The 17,325-nt window shown below is 43.1% G+C and overlaps 1 protein-coding gene across 2 annotated transcripts; it reads right to left on the reverse strand.

Moving 5' to 3' along the window:
• Window positions 1-679: 679 nt before the first annotated feature.
• Window positions 680-17,073, reverse strand: scamp3 (secretory carrier membrane protein 3). 2 transcript variants are annotated; one of them, XM_017715355.2, is made up of 9 exons: window positions 16,556-17,073; window positions 16,394-16,477; window positions 7,041-7,151; window positions 6,542-6,662; window positions 4,259-4,387; window positions 3,721-3,880; window positions 2,880-2,981; window positions 2,609-2,726; window positions 680-2,432 (listed from the first exon to the last, which is right to left on the reverse strand). In XM_017715355.2, the coding sequence occupies exons 1-9, from the start codon at window positions 16,607-16,609 to the stop codon at window positions 2,283-2,285; spliced, it is 1,029 nt and encodes a 342-aa protein (XP_017570844.1). In that variant the 5' UTR covers window positions 16,610-17,073; the 3' UTR covers window positions 680-2,282. The 2 variants fall into 2 exon arrangements, with proteins under 2 accessions (XP_017570844.1, XP_017570843.1); XM_017715354.2 differs by having other exon boundaries at window positions 6,542-6,665.
• Between the last annotated feature and the right edge of the window lie 252 nt (window positions 17,074-17,325).

The following is a 17,325-nucleotide window of genomic DNA, read 5'->3' on the forward strand; positions in this document are numbered from 1 at the left end:
AGACTGCCAGATGGTGAAGCTGGCATTGCGTGTAGTGATCTTAGACTCGAGTACAGTTGCTCAGCCATGGAAACCTATTTCATAAAGCTCCTGCCCCACAGTTCTTGTGCTGATGTTGCCTTCAGAGGCAGTTTGGAATGCTGTAGCAAGTGATGCACAAGAGGTCAGGTGCTTCAACACTCAGTAACCCTGCTCTGTGGATTTGCATGGCCTACTCCTTTCATGGATGAGTTGTTGTTACTCCTAAATGCTTCCATTTCACCATAATAGCACATACAGTTGACCGGTTCAGATCTAACAGGGCAGAAACTACACAAACTGACTTGTGGCAAAGATGCCATGTTTCAAGTCACTGAACACTTCAGTATGACCCAATTTACTGCAAGTGTTTGGAGATTTCATAGCTATGTGCCTGATTTTGTACACCTGTTAGCAATGTGTGAAGCTGAAATTAATAATAAACAACATTTTCTGCCATATACCGTATCTGCTGATGACAACAGATACATATTTATAGCGTGTAGCAATTGGCAGGGGCACTGATTGTTTTAGAAGTGTAAATTTACTATGATGAAAAGATGATAAAAGAATGATAAAAAAATCTGTTGTATACAACTGTAAAGTGAAAATGGGAGGCGGTAAACTAACTATAAGCCATGGTTCACAGAGCCAACATACATTGGAGGCATATTCATTAATTTTATTAAAACAAATTAACTGCATTGACAAACACGACAAGAACACAGCCTACAGCACCAATATCAAAAACACCCCAAAATAACACTTATTTGGAGTTATACATTTGGCATTACGCAAAAGTTTAGGTTGGCATTCTCTGTAAAAGTTAAAGAAAGACAGCAAATATTAGTATTTATGAACCTATTATATATAACAGTAGCCTGGCTACATGACAGTTGGCAGTTTGATTTGCTCCTGGTCTAACAGTCTAAACTGTCCCACTCATGCTACATTGGAACGAATCAAGATTACAGCATTTAGGAGTTTTGCTAACTGGTTACTGTTAAACAGTAATTCCTTTTACTCTTGTATATACTCAGAAAGTAAAGAACTGGTACTTCTTGCAAACAACTTCTAAGGCTTCATCTTTGGAGTCTGAAAACACCTATAATGTTGGCAATTGGAGGTCTGTTAACAGTCACATGCATCTTATATGCAAGGCAATTTGAAAAGGTAAATCCATTCAAAATCAATGTCACACAACATCTGGCACAGCTTCACAAAATATTTGGCAAATAGGAGTTTTAAATGTCAGTACCAGGAGCAAGGCATAATGACAACAGTGTTCAGTTCCATTGTTTCTCTTTAGTAAGTACATGTAGAAGCTGCATTGTGTAAGACTTGGAACAAAAGACCAAAAATCAGCCCATTTTTTTTTTTTTTTTTTTTTTAAACACAGAAGAAGTGAAGATTAGATTCTGGCAGGTTACAGAGCAAAGAAATTCCTTGAAAAAGATGGTTCAATCTTAAGAGAATGTGGCTTTTTTTTATACCTATTTACATATTTGCACTGTCCTTTACTGTACATTTCATGTTTCTTTATCTGCAGTTTGAAGGCATTAAGCTACACTACATATTGTAGATCTATTGATGTTGCAAGTAGTCGTGTGTGTGTTTGCGTGCACTCAGCAGCTCAGGTTTAAACTCGGTGCTCTTTCACAACTCGTGATCCAGACCTTGGTGGTGCCATCCACCTTGACTGCGTGATCACGAAGCGGAATTACGATTCTATAGTACATGCTGTTCTTCTCCTAAGCTTTTAAACATCTCTGCTTTCATTTTTTCATACTGCTTAACGGCCCTGACTCAAACCACCATAAGAGTATTCATCACAATACTTAGACCAGGTAACTGCTTTATGGCCATTAATTAAAACTTGATTGTATCTTCTCCCTTTCTTTATTTGGAGGCCTCGACAACAGTGTGGCCAATTACTGTTCTGTCATTAAGGCAACATACAAGTGCTTGGTTACTTTCTCCTCTCCTTTTTCAACCATTTTATCAGTCACATTGATGTCAGAGTTGAGAATTCCTAAATCTGCACCTACACCAAACTGTTAAGAGTCCAGCACAGCTATGATAGCTAGTACATTATCCTGTTATTACATGTCATGTAGGGCTTCGTCTAAGTGCATAAATGTCTGGAACAGAGCTGGACTGTAGGAATAAATGCTCTCTATTGGCTGTACTTTTTTGTTTTAAGCCCTCCAGCTTCATTCTCATCTTCCCCGCACCCCACCCCCCCTCCACCCTCATCCTCCACTCTACCGGGCTCCGGTGAAAGCCCCTTGTGCTGCCGAGGCCGTGGCGTTTGCAGCTGCCTGGCGCACAGCCTGATTTGAAAAGACCTCAGTGGCAAACTCAGCCTGTGCCTTCTGGAAACTTGCTCCAGTTTGCCTGTACAGAGAGTGGACCTGGGGGAGGGAAACAGATATTATTCTACACTGGAAACAAAAAGAAAGGAAAAACAAAAAAGAATTACTACCAAGTTTGGCAGTGGCTTCTCAAAAACCTCAGAGATCAGTCAACACTGCCTGGGGGAAAAAAACTTTGAATCTTTACATTCCTGATTACTAGGACATCACTTTACCTTCTTGAGCATGACCACTCCCATGGCTGCCTGGGCAGTGAAGAGCACAGCATTCAGCAGCATGATCACCCCTACAGCCACTTTCTTCTTTAGTGCATAAAGACCCACAATCCATCCGCTGAGAAAGAGAGTGGGAGGGAGAGGTCGTGATGAATAAGGCAGGAGTAATCACAGCTGACATGGATCAAAGTGGCAAAAGAAACCAGACTAAAATTATAGTTGGGCAGATTTTGAAACATATCTGGATCCTGCCCTGTGCCACAGAGCTCACCTGAAGCCCCAGCCTGGGATGCCAATGGTCATGAGGACATAGAGGATCACTTGGGCAAAGAAGATGAAGAAGAATGCAAAGAAGTTGAAAGAGCTATCACTCCTGTTGAGACAGAGAGAGACCCACTGATTAAGACACTTTACTCTCTCTCTCACACACACACACATATATAGGTAATGTAAAACGTAAGCCGCTTATCATCCTGGGTTGCAGAGAGCAGGAAACACCCTGTACAGGTCACCAGTCCATGACAGGGCAGTTGTGGCAAATATCTCAACATCCTTTTTTTTCTCTGCAAATATCCAGCTTGCATCAAATTTCTTGTAATGCAATTCTAATTTAAAAATTAAAATTGTCTTCTGTTTTTTTCCAAAATGTTGCAAAACTCTACACTGGAAAAGGGTTTTTTTGGGGAAAGAAAGAAAAAAATAAACATTTATGTATAAACTTTGTGTCATGAGAGAAATTTCCATCACGTGCCTCTTGCAACAAACAAAACGCATGGTGGCGAGGTTTATTTTGTACCGAAGAGGAGATGGGAGTCTTTTTAAAAGAAATGCTGACATTTTTCAGCACTTACAGAGAGAGATGTACAGAAAGAGCTACAGCCTTTCTAAAAGGAAAGTGCTCAATCAAACGCATATGGCAGAGAAACGTGATCTCTTGCGTAACTGTTCTGATGGGATGAAAATATAAAAAATAAACTAATTTAATTTCCTTGTCGATAGATGACGGGGTAGTTAGGGAACCCAAAGAAACACAAGTTGAGACAAATCTGGCCAAAAAGCCAAACAACAATAGCTTAGGATGTCTGCAAAAAAGAGAGCTAGGTGATACATACCTGAAGGCTTTGTACACAGGCCTGTACCAACAGACAAAGGAGCAGGGGGTAAAAAGGACAAGCCAGAGGATGGCCAGGCCAAGGCCCACTCCGTTTTGGACATCCACACAGAACAAAGCCAGGCAGGATATTAAGTTAAAGATCAGAGTACCGGCTGAAACTTTAAGGAGAGAGAGAGGGGGCAAAAAAATAAGTTATCAGGAATGGTGAGGGACAACAATGTCTAAAATGACAGAAAATGATTTTAAACAATCGATAAAGACAGAGACAGACTGAATACTGAATATGGCAATATATGATCAGCCTTTATGAAACATCCCATTTAGTTTAAATGTGACAAATTTTCATGCATCACAAGTAACTCTGTTTAGACATCTAGTGGTACATCTGAGTTACTGCAAGCTCTGATGTTTGATTTTACTGCATGAAAACATCAATAGTGCGCAATAACACGAGATGGAAGCATCACACTTTTGCAAAGTTCCATGAAAAGACACAACTGGACATTCAGATAAACTACAGATAAACAGGGTCTTACACATCCAGAAATAGTACATGATGGTGACAGTGCGCTGGAATCTCTGGTTGATCTCCACATTAATGTCCTGATAGAAGCAGGGTCCCACCGGACAGAAAGAGGGCAAAGGAGGCCAATTATTCTGACGAGCTAAAAAAGGAAAGAAAGATCATTCCATTAGTGCCATTTTCATTGACAGCCTCAGGTCAGCCCTTCTTTTCTACTCTTTCAGCCATCATCCATCCTCATCCATAACCTGCATCTCTCTACATATGCAAAACTGTCCTCTGTCCTTTTATCTCTCTTCTTTCAGTTACAATATATACACTATGTCTGTTTCATTGATTCAGACTTGAAAACTCATGAGCAGAAAAAAGGTGACAGTTCATAAACTAAAACCCATGCAGCATCACTCTTTGGAGAAAATGGTGGTGATTTTAACATGAAATTCTGGTGGACTCTGGGGTATAAATACTGGGGTAATTGCTGTGGAATTATTTAGTTCAACATCTTTGCAAATGCAAGACACCTGCAAATGTTTAGCTGTTTTCCAGACATTTTAATCTCTGTTTAGATTGGTTTAAAATCTATTCATGGTTTAAACGTATTTGTCAAATCAAGGTCAATGTGTATGAAGTTTAGTGTTTCGAGACTATTAATCAAGACCATTCTAAAGACCTCTTTTCAAACCCATCATTTGTGTATTTAGCAATAACAGAACATAAAATGTGAAAATAAAACCAACGTCTCCACTCAAAAATGTAGCCCCCTGTTCACACTTCAGTAATGTTATCCAAGTTCTGACTGGCCAATAAAAATGAAACACTGCATCGGTGGGTTGGTTGAATAGTGACCGTGAGCTGCTGCTGTGATGTGTTTGGAACAGAGGAGGGATTCACGCTTAGAATTCTCTCCCTAAAATGACCATTTCTTCAAATGTGTATGAATCTTTAATAGGCCTTTTCAAAAGGGTGAATTTTGCCTAATAGTAATCAGAGTGCATGTATGTAGGTTGACCCACCTTGTAGCTACATTCAAGCCTGGGTTTTGGCTGGTTTTTCACATTAGAACATCAGGCTCGCACTGGGCTCATGCCTGTTTGATCTAATTCGTGACTGTTTTTGAAGGAATGAGTCTCAAGTTACCTTATAATGTACAGGTGCATTTTGAATACTGGAATTTCAGGAGTCTGTAAACAAACCCGTGAATAAAATCAGGGCTACACTTTACATCATTATATCAATCACTTACACCATGGATGATGAGAGGGATGTGCTAGATTGGTGCAAAAAGATCTTTCCCCTTGCCTGTAGTGCGAGCAGGTTCAGGTCAGGTTTGGGTTTCAACTTTTCTGATCTAAGTCATTTTATTAGATACACCTAACATACAGATCAACTTTGCAGATTTTAAAACAGAGATAGTTTTGTTCCTAAGATGTGAACTGCATTCTAAGCTGTTGTAAAATATTCAATATACAATTAACGCTCGATTTTTATATGCACCGAATGCTTGATTTATAAAGGGGGGGGGGGGGTGCCATCCCTTCCGGTCAAAAAAAAGGACAAAAGTCATCCCTTATAAAACAACCACCCCTTTCAATCCCCTGAACATGTTTTTACACACTGCCAAAGTTCTTGTCATGTCAGTCAAGTTCTGATAAGGGCAGAGTGCACACAGAAGGTATGCACTTTCATTTTTCATTGTTTATACTGTGGAGTGTTTTGTACAGTGCACACACCCACTGAAAGAACCCTAAAACACAGCAGGATCTGTGGATTATCTTTATAAAGAAAAACAGACATGACAGCCTGCCAGAAATGTTTAAAGTTAATAAAGCTGAAAACTGGAGCTTCTAATCTGCCATGATTATCTTCATATTTAAAAGGGAAAATAATACAAAAACGTCCCCAGAGTGAGAGCTGCTAACTAACGTGATAACATATTACTCCCAGAAGTGTTGCTAAAGCTACAGTGACGGGTGTCAACATCCCATATTCCAAATGTTGTTGTGGAGAGCTTTGGGCTACACCTGCATGGTAAGTGTAGCTGACAAAATGACCACTACGTGAAGGTACAAGCTAGGGGAACCTAATAAACAGGCAACTCAATAAAATACGAGGGAATGAAAGTAAGTAACCTTGTTCTACCTTTCTCACTAGCCCCCTTCTTCCCTTTACTCTCTTTGAACGTTCATTCTGCTTGGCCTTTAATAAACTGTATAGGCCTGGGTGTGGTCTAATCAGCACCAAGAAGAAAGGTAGTACCACATTCTTTCTCTTCTCCTACAACCCTTCCTCCACTCACACGATCCAGTGCCGCGAGCGTGAGAGTCCAGCTCTCTCTCCCTCCTCTCTAACTCCCTTGCTTTCCTCTCCAACTCCTCCTGCTTCCTCAGGAGATCCGCTGTGGTGGCATTCACCGCAGACTGCTTCAGAAAAAGAGGAGGTTACAGTTTGCCAATTAATAATAGACTTAATCGCTTTCACTTTTTTTTCTGCTACTGTCCACAAAGAAGTAACAAACTTCTTTGAAAAAAATTTCACAGCTAAGAAACTTCTGTTAAATTTCTCAACACCCAAAGAAGAGTTGCATCACACTTTCTGCACAGCACACTTAATACAGCGACTCTAAATATTGCTTCCTCTCCACAGGAAATGTGAGAATAAGCTAAGATACTAATATAGATTAACAATAAATTAAGTTATTCAATAAATACGATAATCACTATATGCAGTCGAATTGTATGAATGGCTTGGAATTTTATCCCTCCTACTAAACACATGTGAACTGGCTGTAACATTACCTGCGTGCCATAGGATCCATAATTTCTGGGTTCTGTAGGAGTTGTTCTGATGGGCGGAGTCTGAGCAGGGGGTGGTGCAGATGGAGGTGTGGCCTCATAAGGAGGTGGAGGCTATACATGTACAAAAAAGAGCCAGAAATCACCATTGATTACAAATATCAACAGCCTCTTTCCCTACTAGCAATACACAGGACTGAGCAATATGTCAGTAATTACTGTCATAGTGATAAACTATATCACAGAGCATCGCAACATGCTTCTCTGAGTATACCGTGGACACTGTCAGTACTCAATGAACAATGACCAACTGCATGTTTGATTACAAAGAGAACATAAACAGTCTTTAATTGGATTTTGTGCAGCGCAGTGTGTAAAACGTTGAATACAAATCACTGGATTCACGATATTTAACCACATTTTTTTTAAATATGGAGCTTTACTGACTGTTCCAGCTAATCATAAATGTATGTCATGACAGCCTGTGCATCCTGAACTATGGCAGTGTCATACTTCTGATTTATTGCCCAGTTCTAACTATCAGTTCACAATGTTTTTTAATAAATGACTAAATACTTCGAACACAGCACTGCTTTTGACCCGACCTGTACTGACATAGTTGAACTCAGTGAACTGAATCATTGTAGAGCACTTATTTGCTTCCTTGTGTTTTATTCTCAGAGTGCGCCAGAACATTATTTATATATTATAAAATCACTAAAACGCTTTCTGATGACTAAAGCTTCCGAACCCCCCTTCAGGGGACTTTTTCACTGCTCGGGAGTCTTCAGTCTTCCAAATACGGCAGTTGTGAAATGATGAACCTTGTGATCAGATACGTTACAACTGAGTCTGCAACTGAGTAATATATAGAATGAGCAAAATCCGTAGTGCTGCTGAGTGCGGCCGATTGCTCTTCAGCCTTAAACAGGAACTGTGCCCCCATTATGACTCGACTTTAAAAGATCTTAGAGTCACTGCTGAAATAGAATAAATTACAGTGATGGATATTCGCACAGTATTTGTTTTGTAGTACAGTAAACAACAAGGCCTGTACTTTGCATAACATTAAAGCAATTCAACCCCTCCCGCCTCTCTCTTTCACACACACACACACACAGACACACACACACACACACACACACACGGTAAAATCTCAAACAAGCAGTGCAAACTACAATAATGGAGTGGAACAATGGAAAGACTCTAAAGGCTAAACAAACAATTCTACTAATCTACTGATCTATACTCATCCATACTGTGCAACTGTTATTTTACAGCACTTATCAAATGTATATTAAATGTTTCAACATTAAATAAGCACAATAAACCTGAACATTATGCTGCTACTCTCTACCTGCACTGTACACTTTAAATACTGATCACTGTTTACATCTCTTTTTTAACCAATAGTACTTCTGCATTTACTGTACTGTACTGCAATTCACCAGCACATTTCTGTCTATATACCTGATACACTTGAATATCTGACTATGCACTAACTGTCTATACATCCAATACACCTGCTATAACCTTGCATATGCACATCCTGTCTATGTTCGACACCTGTACTTACTGACTATGCACATTTTGTCTGTCTGTGTTTTGCCTTTGCACTGTTTACTATGCATCTTTTATTACTGCACTGGAAAAGTAGCCCGATAGTGTTTCGTTATATTGTACTACCCTGTATTGTATAGTGACAATGAAGTTGAATTGAACTGAATTGAATTAAACATTGACTGTAAGGGTGGACAAAATGGCAAAAACGTTATATACTTGAAGACATTTTCTTACATTACAACGTTTAGTTTTTCCAAGGTTTGATTAGTTGGAACAGACGAAAAAGAACCAGGGATGCCACATTAAAACCACTGTCGAAACAATGAACACTGTTATATTTTTATTCAATTTTTACTTGTTGTACACATTAAACAGGCCTAATTATGCTCCCTCTGTAATAAAACAACAATTCAGTTCACACCAGACTCTCCTTGTCTTTTGGATTCAACCTTAAAATGAAAGTAACAGACTTAATTAAGCGTAATCCTTCACCCAAGCCTCACCCTAAACGTATCCCCAATATGTGTCAACTTAGATTCACCAGATGATTTGTTTAAAAGTTGAACGTCTGCAGGCCGTCTGTAGGGACCTGCCACATTAAAAACGTGACGGAGACATGTGGTCAGGCAGTCGGTGCTCTGTAAGTACTAAAGATGTCCGTGTTTTGCTCAGTAAAGCATGTTGTGATGTAATAATGTGACATCAACAAAAATCGTATGGTGGAAGGCTAAAGATCAAAACTGGTGTTTGGGAAAGTCAAACAAAAATAACTGCAGGGCTGCAAATGAATATTCGACACAGCTGGATAAAACTGATTCAAATAATCAGGACTTGTCAGTCTTATGAAGCACGCGCGCATCTGTGCATTGGTTTTTATCAGATAGACGGGATTTCTGTCGGCAAGGCTACAGTGTGGATTCAGTGATTCTGGACGCAGATCTTTAAATTAGCTGTGGCTCTGGGCGCCACAATCCACAATGCAAAAAACTGACACCTTGCCAAGTGCCCTCATATTAATTCTAGCTGATACACCTAATATCTCTCACTTTGAGATCGTTGTAAGAATGTTATGTGGTTATTTAACTTAATTCACATTCTTTACTTTGCTTGAAGCATGCAAAATTTCGTCAGTATAGTGAATAACCTTGATAAAACTAATGAATAGAGAGAGAAATGAAAACTTCCAACAAGTAATAAATAATATAATCCCACAAGATTTTGAAAGAAATCTAGAGTAACTACCCCAACACTGTAGCTACCTACACCAACATCAACACCAGCATTATGTACAGCACTCTGTTCTCAAGGGAACACATAAAGAGCACACGAGCAGTCAGTTGACAGAGCGTCTGATTTTCTCTTCTGCACTTGAATAATTGAATTTTTCCCCTGAACAACCAGAAAAATCACACTGAGGAACCTTCAGCCTGTCTTCTCACAGTTGTGTCAACATTTGACAACATGGAATAGTCTTTTATACCCATGAGTGGAGAGCGGGGCTGCATTGAAATGACTGAAAATAATCATAACCTTCAGAAATTCCAGCTATGTTCATGATGTGTACACACTTCAGAGTAGGTTATTTAGCATCAACACGTAGTGTATCTAATTTGTATTTTTATGGGGCCTTTGGCTCTTGAAGGCCCCAGATGGCTGCCTACCTTTGCCTAGTGCACATGTGATAAGTTAGAACAGACAATTTAGTCCCACTTCAGAAACTGTGCATCAGTTATTTGTACTGAACCTTTTACACACTGTGCTGCCTTAAATCAGACAGAACTGATTATGATTTCATTTCGGTAAAATTTGCAGGTAACCGGTGTCTTTTTAGTACCTACAATATCCACAACTGTGGCCTACTCTACTCGTGATGACAGTAAGCACTATCATACAGCCCAGGTCTAGCGCCCTGCCAACTCCCTCACTTAAAAACTAAAAACAGCTTTCCGGTTACGCTGAAAACTGACACACTGGCTCAAATCAGCATTTTCTGCCTTTGCTATGAGAATAGCTGCTCCCCACGCATGCTTTCCCATTTCACTGGGGGGGGGGGGCACACACATCCGGAGCTTTCCCTTTTCTCACAGACAAGTCAAAAAATTTGCGAAAGAAGTGAGAATTTCTGACAGCTGCTGCAGGGGAGTGGCTGCTGTCTCATGACTGCTCTCAGAGCTTCCTCCTCACAGCCGGCCCTCGCTGAGAGGTAGAGCCGTGAGAAACACTCTGCCCCCCCCCTCTCTCTCTCTCATCTTCACTTTCTTTATTTCTCTCTCTCATCTTCACTTTCTTTATTTCTCTCTCTCTCTCTTTATCAGCCACTTCCTCTCTCTCTCTCTCTCTCTCTCTCTCTCATCTTCACTTTCTTTATTACTCTCTCTCTCTCTCTCATCTTCACTTTCTTTATTTCTCTCTCTCATCTTCACTTTCTTTATTTCTCTCTCTCTCTTTATCAGCCACTTCCTCTCTCTCTCTTTATCAGCCACTTCCTCTCTCTCTCTCTCTCTCTCTCTCTCTCATCTTCACTTTCTTTATTACTCTCTCTCTCTCTCTCATCTTCACTTTCTTTATTTCTCTCTCATCTTCACTTTCTTTATTTCTCTCTCTCATCTTCACTTTCTTTATTTCTCTCTCTCATCTTCACTTTCTTTATTTCTCTCTCTCATCTTCACTTTCTTTATTTCTCTCTCTCTCTCTTTATCAGCCACTTCCTCTCTCTCTCTCTCTCATCTTCACTTTCTTTATTACTCTCTCTCTCTCTCATCTTCACTTTCTTTATTTCTCTCTCTCTCTCTTTATCAGCCACTTCCTCTCTCTCTCTCTCTCATCTTCACTTTCTTTATTTCTCTCTCTCTCTCATCTTCACTTTCTTTATTTCTCTCTCATCTTCACTTTCTTTATTTCTCTCTCTCTCTCATCTTCACTTTCTTTATTTCTCTCTCTCATCTTCACTTTCTTTATTTCTCTCTCTCTCATCTTCACTTTCTTTATTTCTCTCTCTCATCTTCACTTTCTTTATTTCTCTCTCTCTCTCTCTTTATCAGCCACTTCCTCTCTCTCTCTCTCTCATCTTCACTTTCTTTATTACTCTCTCTCTCTCATCTTCACTTTCTTTATTTCTCTCTCTCTCTATCAGCCACTTCCTCTCTCTCTCTCTCTCTCTCTCATCTTCACTTTCTTTATTACTCTCTCTCTCTCTCTCTCATCTTCACTTTCTTTATTTCTCTCTCTCATCTTCACTTTCTTTATTTCTCTCTCTCTCTCATCTTCACTTTCTTTATTTCTCTCTCTCTCTCATCTTCACTTTCTTTATTTCTCTCTCTCATCTTCACTTTCTTTATTTCTCTCTCTCATCTTCACTTTCTTTATTTCTCTCTCTCTCTCTTTATCAGCCACTTCCTCTCTCTCTCTCTCTCATCTTCACTTTCTTTATTACTCTCTCTCTCTCTCATCTTCACTTTCTTTATTTCTCTCTCTCATCTTCACTTTCTTTATTTCTCTCTCTCTCTCATCTTCACTTTCTTTATTACTCTCTCTCTCTCTTTATCAGCCACGTCCTCTCTCTCTCTCTCTCATCTTCACTTTCTTTATTTCTCTCTCTCTCTCTCATCTTCACTTTCTTTATTTCTCTCTCTCTCTCTCATCTTCACTTTCTTTATTTCTCTCTCTCATCTTCACTTTCTTTATTTCTCTCTCTCTCTCTTTATCAGCCACTTCCTCTCTCTCTCTCTCTCATCTTCACTTTCTTTATTTCTCTCTCTCATCTTCACTTTCTTTATTTCTCTCTCTCTCTCATCTTCACTTTCTTTATTTCTCTCTCTCTATATCGGTCACTTCCTCTATCTCTCTCTCTCATCTTCACTTTCTTTATTTCTCTCTCTCTATATCGGTCACTTCCTCCCTCTCTCTCTCTCTCTCTCTCTCTCTCTCTCTCTCTATATCGGTCACTTCCTCTCTCTCTCTCTCTCATCTTCACTTTCTTTATTACACTCTCTCTCTATCGGTCACTTCCTCTCTCTCTCTCTCTCATCTTCACTTTCTTTATTACACTCTCACTCTCTCTCTATCGGTCACTTCCTCTCTCTCATCTTCACTTTCTTTATTTCTCTCTCTTTATTGGTCACTTCCTCTCTCTCTCTCTCTTCCTCCCTCACTTTCTTTACCCCCCTCCCCTCTCTCTCTTCCTCCCTCACTTTCTTTATTTCTCTCTCTCTATATCGGTCACTTCCTCCCTCTCTCTCTCTCTCTCTCTCTCTCTCTCTCTCTATATCGGTCACTTCCTCTCTCTCTCTCTCTCATCTTCACTTTCTTTATTACACTCTCTCTCTATCGGTCACTTCCTCTCTCTCTCTCTCTCATCTTCACTTTCTTTATTACACTCTCACTCTCTCTCTATCGGTCACTTCCTCTCTCTCATCTTCACTTTCTTTATTTCTCTCTCTTTATTGGTCACTTCCTCTCTCTCTCTCTCTTCCTCCCTCACTTTCTTTACCCCCCTCCCCTCTCTCTCTTCCTCCCTCACTTTCTTTATTTCTCTCTCTCTATATCGGTCACTTCCTCCCTCTCTCTCTCTCTCTCTCTCTCTCTATATCGGTCACTTCCTCTCTCTCTCTCTCTCATCTTCACTTTCTTTATTACACTCTCTCTCTATCGGTCACTTCCTCTCTCTCTCTCTCTCATCTTCACTTTCTTTATTACACTCTCACTCTCTCTCTATCGGTCACTTCCTCTCTCTCATCTTCACTTTCTTTATTTCTCTCTCTTTATTGGTCACTTCCTCTCTCTCTCTCTCTTCCTCCCTCACTTTCTTTACCCCCCTCCCCTCTCTCTCTTCCTCCCTCACTTTCTTTATTTCTCTCTCTCTCTCTTTATCGCCCCCCCCCCCCCCTCTCTCTCTCTCTCTCTCTCATCTTCACTTTCTTTATTTCTCTCTCTCTATATCGGTCACTTCCTCTCTCTCTCTCTCTCTCTCTATCGGTCACTTCCTCTCCCTCTCTCTCTCTCTCTCTCTCATCTTCACTTTCTTTATTTCTCTCTCTCTCTATATCGGTCACTTCCCCTCTCTCTCTCTCTCTCATCTTCACTTTCTTTATTTCTCTCTCTCTCTATATCGGTCACTTCCCCTCTCTCTCTCTCTCTCATCTTCACTTTCTTTATTTCTCTCTCTCTCTATATCGGTCACTTCCCCTCTCTCTCTCTCTCTCATCTTCACTTTCTTTATTTCTCTCTCTCTATATCGGTCACTTCCTCCCTCCCTCTCTCTCTCTCTCTCTCTCTCTCTCTCTCTCTCATCTTCACTTTCTTTATTACACTCTCACTCTCTCTCTATCGGTCACTTCCTCTCTCTCATCTTCACCTTCTTTATTTCTCTCTCTTTATTGGTCACTTCCTCTCTCTCTCTCTTCCTCCCTCACTTTCTTTACCCCCCCCCTCTCACTTTCTTTAGCCCCCCCTTCCTCCCTCACTTTCTTTACCCCCCCTCTCTCTCACTTTCTTTAGCCCCCCTTCCTCCCTCACTTTCTTTACCCCCCCTCTCTCTTTCTTTAGCCCCCCTTCCTCCCTCACTTTCTTTACCCCCCCTTCCTCCCTCACTTTCTTTACCCCCCCTTCCTCCCTCACTTTCTTTACCCCCCCCTTCCTCCCTCACTTTCTTTACCCCCCCCTCTCACTTTCTTTAGCCCCCCCTTCCTCCCTCACTTTTTTTACCCCCCCTCTCTCCCTCACTTTCTTTAGCCCCCCTTCTCTCTCACTTTCTTTAGCCCCCCTTCCTCCCTCACTTTCTTTACCCCCCCCTCTCTCTTTCTTTAGCCCCCCTTCCTCCCTCTTTCTTTAGCCCCCCTTCCTCCCTCACTTTCTTTACCCCCCCTTCCTCCCTCACTTTCTTTACCCCCCCCTTCCTCCCTCACTTTCTTTACCCCCCCCTCTCACTTTCTTTAGCCCCCCCTTCCTCCCTCACTTTTTTTACCCCCCCTCTCTCCCTCACTTTCTTTAGCCCCCCCTTCTCTCTCACTTTCTTTAGCCCCCCTTCCTCCCTCACTTTCTTTACCCCCCCTCTCTCTCTTTCTTTAGCCCCCCTTCCTCCCTCACTTTCTTTACCCCCCCTTCCTCCCTCACTTTCTTTACCCCCCCCTTCCTCCCTCACTTTCTTTACCCCCCCCCTCTCACTTTCTTTAGCCCCCCCTTCCTCCCTCACTTTTTTTACCCCCCCTCTCTCCCTCACTTTCTTTAGCCCCCCCTTCTCTCTCACTTTCTTTAGCCCCCCTTCCTCCCTCACTTTCTTTACCCCCCCTCTCTCTCTTTCTTTAGCCCCCCTTCCTCCCTCACTTTCTTTACCCCCCCTTCCTCCCTCACTTTCTTTACCCCCCCCTTCCTCCCTCACTTTCTTTACCCCCCCCTCTCACTTTCTTTAGCCCCCCCTTCCTCCCTCACTTTCTTTACCCCCCCTCTCTCCCTCACTTTCTTTAGCCCCCCTTCTCTCTCACTTTCTTTAGCCCCCCTTCCTCCCTCACTTTCTTTACCCCCCCTCTCTCTCTTTCTTTAGCCCCCCTTCCTCCCTCACTTTCTTTACCCCCCCTTCCTCCCTCACTTTCTTTACCCCCCCTTCCTCCCTCACTTTCTTTACCCCCCCTCTCACTTTCTTTAGCCCCCCCTTCCTCCCTCACTTTTTTTTACCCCCCCTCTCTCCCTCACTTTCTTTAGCCCCCCTTCTCTCTCACTTTCTTTAGCCCCCCTTCCTCCCTCACTTTCTTTAGCCCCCCTTCCTCCCTCACTTTCTTTACCCCCCCTCTCTCTCTTTCTTTAGCCCCCCTTCCTCCCTCACTTTCTTTACCCCCCCTTCCTCCCTCACTTTCTTTACCCCCCCCTTCCTCCCTCACTTTCTTTACCCCCCCCTTCCTCTACCCCCCCTTCCTCCCTCACTTTCTTTACCCCCCCTCTCTCTCTTTCTTTAGCCCCCCTTCCTCCCTCACTTTCTTTACCCCCCCTTCCTCCCTCACTTTCTTTCCCCCCCCCTTCCTCCCTCACTTTCTTTACCCCCCCTCTCACTTTCTTTAGCCCCCCCTTCCTCCCTCACTTTTTTTTACCCCCCCTCTCTCCCTCACTTTCTTTAGCCCCCCTTCTCTCTCACTTTCTTTAGCCCCCCTTCCTCCCTCACTTTCTTTAGCCCCCCTTCCTCCCTCACTTTCTTTACCCCCCCTCTCTCTCTTTCTTTAGCCCCCCTTCCTCCCTCACTTTCTTTACCCCCCCTTCCTCCCTCACTTTCTTTACCCCCCCCTTCCTCCCTCACTTTCTTTACCCCCCCCTTCCTCTACCCCCCCTTCCTCCCTCACTTTCTTTACCCCCCCCTTCCTCCCTCACTTTCTTTACCCCCCCCTTCCTCCCTCACTTTCTTTACCCCCCCCTCTCACTTTCTTTAGCCCCCCCTTCCTCCCTCACTTTTTTTACCCCCCCTCTCTCCCTCACTTTCTTTAGCCCCCCTTCTCTCTCACTTTCTTTAGCCCCCCTTCCTCCCTCACTTTCTTTACCCCCCCTCTCTCTCTTTCTTTAGCCCCCCTTCCTCCCTCACTTTCTTTACCCCCCCTTCCTCCCTCACTTTCTTTACCCCCCCCTTCCTCCCTCACTTTCTTTACCCCCCCCTTCCTCTACCCCCCCCCCTTCCTCCCTCACTTTCTTTACCCCCCTCCCCTCTCTCTCTTCCTCTACCCCCCTCCCCTCTCTCTCTTCCTCCCTCACTTTCTTTACCCCCCCCCCTCTTTCTCCCTCCCTTCTTTACCCCCTCCCTTCTCTCTCTCTCTTACCCCTGGTGCTCTGGTGTCGAAGGGGTTGTACAGGTCCAGAGTGGGGTAGTCTGTGTTGCTGCTGTGCTGTGTCACTGAAGGATCCTGTGGACACGACAACAGAAAAACAATCAGACTTAATCAAATCCTCCGTTTTACAAAGCTTCGCGGCTAGAACATCACCTGGAAGGGATTGTGGTCGTCGCCGGGCTCCGGGAAACTCGTGTACTTGGACATTTCGAGTGTGGAGGAGGCTCTGAGAGCTGCGATAGCGAGGCTGGCCAACCCGTCCGCCTGATGGCTTAACACGCAGAACTGAAGCGCTGAGACCCGCAGAGCCCCTGTCCGCTCACACTAACCCCGAATCTTCCCCGCAGCCTGGTCTGCCGCTTTACTCGGCTGCGCTTCGGCTTGTTTTCGAGCTGCGCCGCATCCAAACACACAGCCACACCGTCAGGACGAGCCTCCTCCTCCCTTTCCTCCTTCTCCTTCTTCAGCAGCCGAGAGGCTCTAACAGCTCCTTCACGGCGGCTTTAGGACTCCTGCTGTTCGTCTGCGCGACGCTCCGCTCTTCTGTTAAACCGACGGCGCTGCTTTTTCGGATTTGCGGCCGAATACAGCGATTTTTTTATCGCACCGTAACAACGGAGAAGACTTCGGGAAATACCAGTCATGTGACTGCGGACGCAGAGCCACGTGCGACCGAGTCATGACGCGCTCCTCGCTCTGCTCGGCGGAGAAACGCGGGCGAGTCTCAAACGGCTCCGTGCTCCCTACCCCTAGTGCCCTACACAGGGCAGGACTCACGCTCCCAGACAGGGCTCTGAAACAGCGGTGTGTGCTTGCGACACGGAGCCATCTGGGACTCTGCCAGGAGCTCAGATGAACTAAAATGACCCTTTATTTCATTAAATGAGCGGATATGAGCGGAAAACCCGACCAGCTTTCCAGTT

This window comes from Pygocentrus nattereri, chromosome 1, assembly GCF_015220715.1.
Source record: "Pygocentrus nattereri isolate fPygNat1 chromosome 1, fPygNat1.pri, whole genome shotgun sequence".
Classification (NCBI taxonomy): Eukaryota; Metazoa; Chordata; class Actinopteri; order Characiformes; family Serrasalmidae; genus Pygocentrus; species Pygocentrus nattereri.